The sequence below is a fragment of the Cnephaeus nilssonii genome (genome assembly GCF_951640355.1).
Source record: "Cnephaeus nilssonii genome assembly, chromosome: 17".
In the NCBI taxonomy this organism is placed as follows: Eukaryota; Metazoa; Chordata; class Mammalia; order Chiroptera; family Vespertilionidae; genus Cnephaeus; species Cnephaeus nilssonii.
The window spans coordinates 8,871,403-8,883,870 of NC_137088.1; the positions used below are offsets into that span (position 1 = coordinate 8,871,403).

Here is a 12,468-nt window from a genome sequence, read left to right on the forward strand (position 1 = left end):
GCCTAACTGCTCCCCTGCTAGCCTGTTTGCCCCTAACTGCTCTCCCCTGCAGGCTGGGTCCCCCCCAACTGTCCTTCCCTGCAGGCCCAGTCGCCCCCAACTTCCCTCCTCTGCCGGCCTGGTCACCCCTAACTGCCCTCCCCTGCAGGCTTGATCACCCCCAACTGCCCTCCCTTGCAGGCCTGGTCCCTCCTAACTGCCCTCCCCTGCTTGCCTGATCGCCCACAATTGCCCTCTCTTGTAGGCCTGGTCTCTCCCAACTGCCCTCCCCTGCTGGCCATCTTGTGGCAGCCATCTTGTGTCCACATGGGGGCAGGATCTTTGACCACATAGGGCAGCCATCTTGTGTGTTGGAGTGACAGTCAATTTGCACATTACTCTTTTATTAGATAGGATATACAGAAAAAATACATCTATAGAGACAAAAAAAATAGGTTTGTGGTTGCCTAAGGCTGGTGGGTGGGAGAGACGCTAATGGTTTCTTTTGGAGATGATGAAAATGTTCTGAAATAAGTAGTAGTGATACAGTCAAAACACTGTGACTAAACTAAACACCACTGAATTGGACACTTTTAAAGGGTGAACTTTATGGCATGTAGATTATATGTCAATAAATCTGTGTTTTTTTTTAAAAAGAATGTATACTCTATATTAAAATATCCAATGCTGTGTGCCTATAAGACTAGTCCCTCATCTACTCCACTTTGACTTATTTGTAAACCTGTTATGTGTTGTACACACACATACCGTGATAAGGTCCCTCTTGCCCATATAGATGCATATCATTCTGTGGCTGACACACATACACACACCTGAGGACAAATAATAAATATCACGAGTACTGGAGTTGAGAGGTGAGAGGATTTAGAATTCACCAAATACAACAGAAGCTGGGGAGGAGTCAGGGAGGTGTTAGGAATGGCCTAGGTAGGTAAAAGATCATTAATGGGAACAAGGTAAGAAAAATAACAGGTAGTTGAAAGGAAACTCCTTTGAAAATTGAGGAAAAACCATGGAGTTACTGAGCAAATTCGTCAAGAACATCAGGTCTCGTGTCTTTTTTGGGTGATTAGAAAAAGAAGCAACAGGACATCAAACAACAAGTTGTAGTAACCTGAACCTCTTTTTGTAAATCATAAAGAATCACAGAAAAAGTGCAATCGGGAGTTATTTGAAGAAGTTAAAGAAACAACTTCAATAAAAAGCAAGACTGTCATCAAAGGGTTTCTCGGTAGGGGTTAAAGCAGGTCTTAGGGAAAAGTACACACGCAAGAAAAAATTACCTTAAACCAGCTATGTTCTGTTTGTGTTACTTCAGCTCCTTTGATTTCCTGTCTGATGAAATGCATGCCTTAAGCTGTGTATATTAACATTAACGTAATAAATGAGCAATTTACTATCTCTGAAAGAAGTCAACAGCCTCAAATGTACTTGTGCAAGTGCATTGATAATAAGAAACACCTCCTTGAGGCAGCGCCTTTTGATAAAATGAATAACAAAGTGCTCATCACATCATTTATATCTTGTCCCTCTGATGCACCAGCAAGTATGTGTTCCTTTCAATTAACATTCTATTACTGGTACAAAACTATCAATAAGTGTTGTATTTTTTTTTAGAGGGCAGTAAAATGAGATGAAATCATGGATGCAAAACTTGGATGAAGTTAAGATCAGAACACTATTCATAACATCTTTCAAAAGATTTTATTCAGCTCTATCCAATCCAAGTCCATAAATAATTAATAAACAAACAACACTATGTGTCCTACATTGTCCTAGCCTTCATAGAACTTAAAGTCTTATAGAGAAGAAAAACTTACACTGGATTTAGTAGGCCCTGACGGCCCTCTTCTTTTGGACTCAAAGCTATATATCTTCACTCTCAAGGAATTATTATACTTCAACTTTCCCCCAGGAAAAGAATGTACATGTATCTAAATGAAACTGATGAGTTAATACAGAAGTAGCAAGTAACAACAGAGATACCGCAGATGCTACTGAACCCGAGATAGTTAATAACAGTCTATTTTGCCCTCTTGCAGCTGAAAAAATTACATTGAATCAGAGACTGCACTAAGAAGAGGGGAGGGTACCTAAGTAACACCTTCACATTTCAAAGCAGAAAAGCCCTAAATTTAACTAGTAAATGTATATTCATCAGCACAGCTAAAAAAGTCTTCATAAAACTGATTTGTAGCACCTATCAAAAAAAAAAAAAATCCAGAGGAGGTTATACTGTCCAACTGAAAATTTTTTTAAATGTATTGATGAGAGAGAAAGAGAGGGAGATTTGTTACCAATTGGTTGTTCTACTTATTTAAGCATTCTTTGGTTGATTCTTGTATGTGCCCTGATGAGGGATCGAACCTGCAACCTTGGCATATCAGGAAGATGCTCTAACCCAGTGGTTCTCAACCTTTCTAATGCCGCGACCCTTTAATACAGTTCCTCATGTTGTGGTGACCCCCAACCATAAAATTATTTTAGTTGCTACTTCATAACTGTAATTTTGCTACTGTTAATGAATCGTAATGTAAATATCTGTGTTTTCCGATGGTCTTAGGCTCTACAGCAGCGGTTCTCAACCTGGGGGTCGCAAATCTAACCAAATGAGCTACCCCGCCAGTGCCAACTGAAATTCTTGAAGCTCAGTACTGCTATGGAGCTCTTTTGTTGCATGCCTGCCTGGATTGCCCCCTCCATTACTTCCTCTTAGATTACGCCTTTTTATCCCAGAAAATTTGCTTCATAAAGTTCTTCCAGCTGTAGGTATCTGGATTGTGCTTATGTGGATGTTAACTTTGTGATAACCATTATGCTTTGTGCTGTATACTTCAACTTAAAAGAAAACAAGCCTTATTTGAAACTCACTTTCATGAGTCATTACCATACTTGCTCGATCTAATAACCAGTCTCTAGCTCTCAAATGCTTAAATGTGCTTTCTATACCTGGGTACTTTTACAGAAATTTATACCTTTGTCATCCGATTCTTTGCGTTTTCAGTTTACTAGTGTTTATTCACTTTTCCCTGCAAAACCTTCATTTCTTTGCCTGCCATCCAAATGGTGTGTTGGTAAACCAGCTCCCAAACAAACAAACAAACAAACAAAAACACCATGATTTGAAAAATTGACAATTTCTGTAGTGTAAACACCCTCAATTTCAAACATCTAGCTCACAAAGTTCTTGAATATTTAACACTAGACTGTCATGAACTGACAAGGGCCGGCTCCAGTCACGTAGGTAAGCAAAATGAGCATGGCTAGTTTTGCATTTTCACTAACAGCATTTTCACTAACTCCTCATTCACTCAAACCACCACCAAGTTCTTCCGGCTGCCGGTATCAACAATCACAACATATTTCAGTGGGGAATCAATGATGGGTGAAAATTGTTCCCTGCAGAGCGAAAGCTAAATAAGCCAATTTGCTGAATTACTTAAAACCAAGTATGCATTGCATCACAAACAGATATTTTCCACTTGTCAGAAAACGTAATAGAGGCCAAGACACCAGTTGCTGTTTGTTTTCCACCACAAGTGCAGACTAAACAGAATGGATATTCAATAAGCTGTATTAAACTGAAGGATGCATTTTCAGAATGGTGAGGCAACATGAATGTCAGAGGGAATTATGGATATGGACACTTTCTGCTACTGTATAAACCTGCCCCTGCATAAATCATGGCTACGTAGATGGGTTTCGCTCTTGGAAGTTCAAGCACAGAAAGGCACCTTACATTTTTCAATGTGAACATTTTGGAGGGTAACACTTTTCCTGACCTGTGAGAATGCCTATTATTTCGGCATACACTGATCAGAAAAGAAAAAACAATCAGAAGAAAAAGAGAAGTTAAAATAACTGAAATATGGTAGGAAAAATCCTTTTTAAAAACACTGATCCTACTGACAATACAAATCTAGGACTTTTCCATTTTAATCAAATGGAAGGTAGAGAAAAGGGACACTGTTAAAATTCACTTCTCAAAGTATGACTTCATGGGGCCTGGGGATGTGTCTGGAAACTGAACTCTAGCCTCTCTGGCCCCTTCCTTCCTGCTCCCTTTTCTGCCTCCAACTCCACTGGCATTTGAGCTTGAAGTTGGACCATCACTCCTATGACTTTCGTCTCTAAGTCTGGTTTCCTAAGGAGTCATGAAAGGTGTTAGGAGGACATCAACATGGGAGCTGGGACAAGTTTGGGGATGATTGCAGGGTCATGACTCCCCGGTTTCTTATCCCATGTTGATGGGGGAGATTTGGTCCTGCTGCACTTATGGACAGTCACCCACGCATCTACCTTCCTGGTTAGTGTTGGAACCACTACAGACTATGGTGACAGCATCATGCAGCTCTCACTCTGTCTCACTGTGATCTCTTCCTCTTACATGCACGCTGGTGCCCATCCTACCGCTCGCATCCATCCTTTCCCTACATTCCAGCTGACTCTGCTTTTGCAGTGGTGTGCTGTGAGAGCACATTTTCTCATGAGGGTTTTCCTGTTGTGACTGACTCCTACAACAGTAGTATAAAAACCATCAAGTCATAACCTTTTCACCAATCTCAAAACCTAAGCCAAACGTCATGCTGATCATTCAGTAAAAGTGAAAACGAGTGTCAGTTTGAAATCTGCAGGAAGTGGTCTCTAAAACTGAGTTTAATGTTCCCTTGAGATCCACACCTGTGGGAAGGAGGGAGAAAGTGGAATTGGGCAGAGGGAGAAGCTGAGCTGTGGATGCAGGCTCACCAGCCTCAGGCATAGAGCGCTCTGGAGCAAAAAACAGACTCATCAGAATCATTCCAATTTGGGTGGAAATAGTTCACCCTTAATATCCCTATCTGCATCTGTGATCAGATGTGAGCCTTCCTCTGAAGGGCATGACCTTCGTGAGGGATTGAAGGCTAGAGGCTGTTCTACCGAAACTCTCACAGCAGCTGGGGTAATAAGGCCTTCCTTGAAGAGGGATTTCAGCACCACATCTCCGCATCCACAACCACAAATCTCCTTACCCTGAAAAATGCCTGTCATTGTTCACACATCATATCTACATTATAAAAGACCAGGGGCCATCATATCCTAAATGACCAGATGGACAACTGGTCACCAAGCACGGGGGAGGAGAGACAGCGGGGGAGGGGGGAGGGCAGCAGGAGAGTGTAGGGTGGGGCGAGGCAGGTGCAATGAAGTTGTTAGCCTCTGGCCCAGGCCAGGCGAAGGCCTAATGAACTCACCACTGCTTCGGTGGCTGCGGATGAGGCCTGGAGAGAGGCAGGGCCTAATCAGCAGCCAACGTGGCTGCTGGCGAGTCCCAGAGAGAGAGAGAGGCAAGGGCTGATCAGCAGCTGCCATAGAGGCTTCAGATCAGGCCTGGAGAGAGGCCCAGAGGCAGAGGCAGTCAGAGGGGTTAGGGGCAATCAAGCAGGCAGGCAGAGGCAGTTAGGGGTGATCAGGCAGGCAGGCAGGTGTGCGGTTAGGAACCAGCGGTCCCAGATTGTGAGAAGGATGTGGGATCTGGCCTAAACTGGCAGTTGGACATCCTTCAAGGGGTTCCCAATTGGAGAGGGTTCAGGCTGGGCTGAGAGAAACCCCCTCTGTGCATGAATTTCATGCACAGGGCCTCTAGTATTCTTTATAAGAGCACAAGAGGCTACATCATAATACGTTAAAGACTATTTGTTATTTCAACAAATGGTGCCCAAGCAATTAGATATCCGTGGGGCAATAAACAAACACCCTTGACCCAAACCTCTCAATTCATTCAAATATTAACTCAAAATGGATCACGGAGTTAAATGTAACATGTAAAACCATACATTTAGAAAAAGACAAAGGAGAAAATCTTTGGGGTCTCAGGTTAGGCAAAAAAGTTCTTAGACAACATCAAAAGTTTAAGTCATCAAAAATCAAAACATTAGATTTCATTAAATTAAAAAACTTTATTCTTCAAAAGCCATGTGAAGATGAGAAGACAAGCTTAATATTGGAGGAAATATTCGCAAACCACACATCTGACAAAGAACTAGTGCCTAGAAAATATAAAAAGGTTCACAACTCAACAGTTAGAAAATGGGCAAAAGACGTGAGCCGACAAGGGATCTCTTCATATTATTCTTACAACTGCATCTGAATCTGTAGTGACCTCAAAATTAGAAGCTATACAAACTATTTTGAAATAAATCTTGGAAGTCAATAAATCAGCTACATAATTTACTATATGAAATAGCGGCATTATACATTGGCCGGGTAAAGGGTTAGCACTATATGAAGCTATTATGATATCATTATCTATTGCTACAGAACAAACTACCTTAAAATACAGAGGCTTAAGACGATGACCATTCTACTTTCTCACAATTCTGTGGGTCAGGAATTGAAGCTCACTTGGGCAGATATTTTATCCACATGGGGGGAAAGGGAGCTGGAAATTTTTAAAGGGCTTCACTCACAACTCTGGTGCTTCAGGACTCTCGCATGGCTTCTCTCTCTATGTGGCTGGTAGGACTTCCTCACAGCATGGTGGTCTCCTAGCAGTTAGATTTTTTGCCAGGGCAGCTGACTTTCAAGAGAAACACATGACTTGGTAAACACTGAAGCCACAGATCTCTTAGGTCCCAGCATTGGAACTGACACAGCATCGCTTCTGTCCCATTCTACTGGCCAAAAACAAATCACAGCTCAGTCTGCAGGGGAGGGAAAACACTCTCCCACTCTCAGCGTGAGAAGTGGCAAAGAACTTGTGACCATCTGACAACATCGTAGGGGGTGACTAATTACCTATTTGAAAAAGATACTTTTCTTTGTGGGATTTTTTAAAAATGACACATTCAATTAAAGAATAGATTTTGAACTATTCACGTTTTCTTTTTTATCTTGTCAGTTTGGGAAAGCTATTTCCTTTAAATATTTTGACTACTTCATCACAACTGTCAAATTTATTGGCATAAAGCTGTTTGTAATATTGCCTAATTATCATTTTAATGTGGGTAGGATCCGTAATGATATCCTCTTTACCAAACCTGATATTGTTCATTTGTGTTTTTCTTTTCTTTCTTTCTTTCTTTCTTTTTTTTTTTCAATCAGTTAGCTAGGAGTTTGTCAATTTTATTAATTTCAAAGAATCAATTTTTGGCTCATATTTCATGGATTTTGATTTTTCTACATATAATGTGCTCTAGAGAGCTTTCCATATTAGTACACACTGATTTACCTCATTTTTCTTCATTGTTGCCACAGTATTTCATATTATGGGCATGCCAGAATTTATTTCATCATAGGCATTCTTATTAACTTCTTTTTTTTTTCTTGCTATTACAATACTGAAGGTAACAAACATCCTTTTATACATCTCTTTGTGCACACGAGAAAGGCCAGACTCCCACAAGTTAAATTGCTGGGCTAGTAGAGGGCACATTAATTTTTCATATAACTCCCAAACTGGTTTCCAAATGGCTATATCAATTGGCAGTCCCATCAACTGTGTGGAAACGGTCCCCATGGATCCACGTTCTTGCCAATATTTATTACCATGAACCTTTCTCATTTTTGTCATCATGGTTTGGATGTGCATTCCCTTGATCACAGATCAGTGTCAGCATCTTATGGCTGTTTATGGCTTTAGAGTTATCTCCCCTGAGAAGAATTTTTAAAATCTATTTTTCAATCCAATTTTCTTTATATATTAAAGATAGTAAAGCTTGGTCTGTTTCATATTTTTGCATTGTGTTATATTGTGTCATTTTTCACAGAGGTGTTTCAAATTAAAAAAATATGTTATTGATTTCAGAGAGAGGAAGGGATAGAAACATCAATGATGAGAATCATTGTTTAGCTGCCTCCTGCACGCCTGCTACTGAGCCTGAAACCTGGGCCCTGACCAGGAATCGAACCCTGACCTCCTGGTTCATGGGTCGACATTCAACCACTGAGCCACACCAACCAAGCTGCTTTAAATTTTGACGTGGTTAGATTAATCTCTCTTCCCTTCTGGCCTGGCATTTGTATCTTGCTGAATAAGGCCTTTTATGTGGGTCTGAGAGTTCCACAGACACTCATTGGCTCGTCAGTCTCTTGTTTCCAAAGGACAGCTCCACCACTGAGTTCTAGAATCCAGCCCCTAGGGGACATGCTGCATGTTCCACCATGGAGCAGCTCTCAACCCCTCAGACTTTAACAAGTGTTCCCCCCATCAATCTCCCACCCCCACCCCCATACATACCTTGAAGACAATTTGGAACCATAGAATGCCAGAAAGAATGTTGGGAGTCATCTAGCCTTAAACTCTCATTTTCATGGATGAGGAGTATAAGATCTACACCTTGCTGTCCAACATGGTAGCCATTAGCTCTGTGTGTTCTAAAATTTAATGTAATTAAAATTAAAAATTCAGCTGCACTAGCCATATTTCAAATGCCTCATAGCTACATAACTCATATCTACCATAGTTAGAACAGTTCCACACTGCAGAAAGTTCTAGTGGGCAAGGCTGCTCTAGAATCTCGCTACTTAAAGGGTGGTCTGCTGACCACCCCAATCCCTGGGAGCTGGTTCGAAATGGAGCATCTCAGTGAATAGAGAATCAGGCCCCGCCTCAGACCTACAGAGTCTTAAACTGCAATTTAACAAGATACCCATGAGAGTTTAAGAAGCTCTAGTCATGAGACTTTCTCACCCCTGCCTCTTGCCGGTCATACAGCTCATTGGTGTCCTTTGAGGCCTTTCCCTTGAGCCAGCTACCATTACCTTCCCATGTTCTTCTTACCTTCCCATGTTCTTCTTATCTCCCTGCCACACTTGCTCCCTCACTTTGTTTAATTATAGCATTTTTATAAGCACTTATAGGGCAGGCAGGCCATTGAAGCCCTCAGAAAACCCTCCATGCCCTTACCCTCATTCTGCCTTGCAAGTGTTTGCTTGGCACATTTATGATAAAGGCCCAGACCCTGTGGTGGCTGCGGTGTTGTTCAACATTTCCCCTGGAGAATCTCTGTTGGGAGTGGGGAACAGGGGCTAGAAATTAAAGCCCACCTTGAAACCAGTGGGGCGCCAGTCATCAACCAATGGCATACTTAGTCTTGGTGATATAATGGCAGCATTCAGGTCTCCAGACTCCATAGCCCTGCGGTAGAGTAGACAAAGCAGACAATGTACTTTGCCTTGCAAAGTTTCACCTCTGACTAACTGATTGGAGAATTCAGAGTAGGCACTGGTGATCTTCCAAAGTAAGTACTGATCACTCAAGGTAATAGGTCACTAAAAGGGTTAGGACACTGATAGCTCTCTCTTTCTTTCCATCCACCCCCTCTCCCTCACTGTGCAGGAGCCGTTGGCATCTATGAGAGGAGGCTCCAGGTCCACAAAGACCTTTGAGAGTGCATGTATGTCAATCCAAAATCTTTGGATTTTGTTAAATGAACTCAGTACCACTGGGCTGAGACTGTACTCCAGGCAGCAGCGTCCCCAATAACCAGCCTGGCCAATATAGAAGGAGGTGCCCCTAATATAGATATGGTCTGAGAGGTGGAGATTGTAGAGGGTCATTTTCTGCGGAGACACTACAAATCTCTAGCAATACCATGATTTCCTGAAAAAAAAGTGTTTTTGGATGTCTTAGTCTTCCCTAAAATATTTATAAATTGGTTCAAACACCACAAAATATTTATTGCTATGACTATGCTCAAGGAATTATGAGTGGGTTTTTTATTTTTCTCTAAATCACAGAAAACACCCAACCTAACCTCAAGGAACTTCCAGTGTAGTTGGGAGGATATTCACTAATGTTCATTAAAAAGCTATTAACAATCATACAAGGCTGAGAATCTGAGGGGGATAGAGATAGTCTGAATTACAGGGACCCAGGAGAGAGAGAGAGAGTGTAGTGAGGGCGGAGGCTTGGGGAAGAAGAGCAATGAACTGCATTGAAAATAAAAGGTATTCCATTAGCGTAGGCTCTGCAAAGGTACGATCTCTATTTCAGTGCTTTGTTTCTCAGTGCCTAGCACAGTGGGCACATAGTAGGTACACAGTAAACACTACAGACGAATACTACAGGCAGTGTCTGATGGCTAAAAGACTTGAAAATAGGTCAAGGAATGTTGACATTTACATTAGTGACTCCCACTCAAGAACTCTGTCTAAATACTCTGTCCACCCCTCCCTGTACACAGAGTGCGGGTGCAAGTTGCTGGCTTTGACCACTATTGTAATGCCAGCGTCTAGCGCAGTGGATATAGATGGGTCCTGAGAGTCTCCCTGTCCCCTTGGCTATCCACCTGTGGGGAAGGGCTGGTGGAAGGCCACACATCACCTCCAGTGGGACATTGCCATTCGTCATTAAACACTAATCAGTGACTATCGTGGCTCTTCCAAGGTACTAGCAGGTGCCTGCCTGGTGCCCAGTACCTGACAGTCAAGTCAGTGCAGCGGATGATGCATGAATACAGTCCTTGCTGAGATGAGTTACTCCATAATTATCGGGCGAATCTCACCAGATCCTCCAGGTTGGCTGCCGGGCCCGGGGCCCACCCAAGAGCCGGTAGAACGCGGTGACGCACGCGTTGCAGGTGTTTGGCCCGAGGCGGGGAGCGGGGGAAGTGACTGGGCACGCGCCTGCGCGCGGCGGTGCCGCCGTGTCGTGCGAGTGGGCGGGCTACGCATGCGTGCGCCGCGCGGCCTTAAGGGCGGCGGCGGCCCGAGCGGCCCAGTCGGCCCGTCAAGCCGGCTAGGAGGCAGAGCTTGGCGCTTGCGCAGCGGCGGCGGCGGCCATGGCGGCGGAGGACGAGGACGTTGGCGAAAGGTGAGGGCGGCCGGGACTGGTGGGGCGCGGGCGCGCGCCTTCCACGCGGGCCAGGGGCCGAGTCCGGCCGGGCGGCGCCGAGGGGACTGGCCCGGCCGCTCCCTCGCGCCGCCCGTCCCGCTCTGCCCCAGGCGGACGCCGGTCGGCACCGGGGCGCGGGAGGTGACTGAGTCCGACCCCGGCAGCGCCCAGAGGCCGCTTGACCCCGCGGAGGGACCGCGCCGCGTTGTTGTGTAAGCGTCTCCGCGGGGCGGCGGCGGCGGCGGCCTGACACCCAGACCTGGGCTCGTCGTCCGCGGAGGCTCTCCTCCGGTGCCGCGGCGGCCTCGGACCCTGGCCCTGCCCGGCCGGCGGGCGGCGACCAGCCGTCCCTGCTCCTGAGCCCAGTCGCTGGAAACGGCCGAGCCGCTGTGTCCACTTCCGAGCGCGGCTTCCGTGTCCAGGTGCGCGCTGTGCGCCGTCCAGCCTGGGGCCCGAACCGAAGCGCCGTCTGGGGCCGAGCGTCTCCGAAGCCTGGAGGAAGGGGCGGTGCTTTTTGGGGCGCTCGGGGATGGAGAGCCCCAACTCACCCTAGAAGCCGGGCACAGAAGGGGGTTGACCAGGGAGGGAGCTGCCCGTCGTGAGGGAACGGGGCTTAGAGGAGTGGGTATGTGGCTTGGGGTTTCCGAAAAGGTTAAACTTACAATAACTTGGTAGAAAGTTAACCCGGTAGGGTTATTAGCAAGTTCAGAATTCATCTTTCAAACGGAGAATGTCCCTTTGCTTCCAGGTGTTCCGATGTACTGGAAAACTGTGCATGTATTATCTCAAATGACACACATTTATTTAGAAAGCTGTATGAAAGTTGGAAAACGGGTGTCTAATGTGAAGCTTTTTAATATAGATACTAAGTTTAAGTTATTCTTTTCCACCGGTAGCTAACTTTATGCACCTGTCAGCAGACGGATAGATAGTAGTTAATAAGTGGGAAAAATTCAGTTGCTTTTGAACATTAGTTCCTTATGTCTCAAGGCTAGTACTTTATGTTGGAGAGTCATAAACTTCGGTGCTTCCCCTCTGTATGCTTAACATTTTGATACCAGTTCTCCTGCAGGTGTCTGGATAAATTTGTGTCTGAAACAATCTAACTGATAGAAGATAATGTGGAGTACCATGAAGAGACAGGAGTATTTGGAAATATGTGGTGTTGGGGGGGGGGGGGGGAGCAGGGTTGGAGGTAATTCTGAAATATTAAAAACTAGGTTATTCCCTTGAGTTTTGATTATATGATAAATGAGTTCTTTTTTTTTTTTTTTTTGGTTTGTGTTTGAGCTTCCTTGTTCAGGTAGGATGCTGAATGTCACGTGAACAGGAGTTGCTTGTCTCCGTATAGTTTGTCACATGTTTTTGGCTCTTCTGAGACTGCTTTTAAGGTGGACTCTTGTCTCCCTGTTGTTGTGGGGCTTGGAATACAGTACGACTGTGAAAGGAATGTGTGGCTTTGGGTGATGGCTGGAAGTCACAGGAAACAGCTTATAAAAAATCCTTAGCAGCTGACTAGCCAGGGTGCCACAACAGAGGTTGGTCTCCTTGGTACTCTTGGCAATACACTCGAGCTATGGCCAGTGTCCAATCTAGTATGGCCTTCTGAACTGTACCAAGCAGGAGAGCAAGTACCTGCTCCTGCTGGGTGTTTC

At 44.6% G+C, this 12,468-nt stretch overlaps 2 protein-coding genes across 2 annotated transcripts in view; one reads left to right on the forward strand and one right to left on the reverse strand.

Moving 5' to 3' along the window:
* The window catches only part of ANO10 (anoctamin 10), a 119,744-nt gene extending 109,330 nt beyond the window's left edge, over positions 1 to 10,414 (reverse strand). The window contains exon 1 of the mRNA XM_079795079.1: positions 10,399 to 10,414. The gene's annotated coding sequence lies outside the window, so the exon portion shown is untranslated. The remainder of the gene's footprint in view (positions 1 to 10,398) is intronic.
* Positions 10,415 to 10,662: 248 nt separating this feature from the next.
* The window catches only part of ABHD5 (abhydrolase domain containing 5, lysophosphatidic acid acyltransferase), a 28,110-nt gene continuing 26,304 nt past the window's right edge, over positions 10,663 to 12,468 (forward strand). Inside the window, exon 1 of the mRNA XM_079795080.1 lies at positions 10,663 to 10,792. Coding sequence (XP_079651206.1) covers positions 10,761 to 10,792 — 32 coding nt within the window. The 5' untranslated portion in view covers positions 10,663 to 10,760. The remainder of the gene's footprint in view (positions 10,793 to 12,468) is intronic.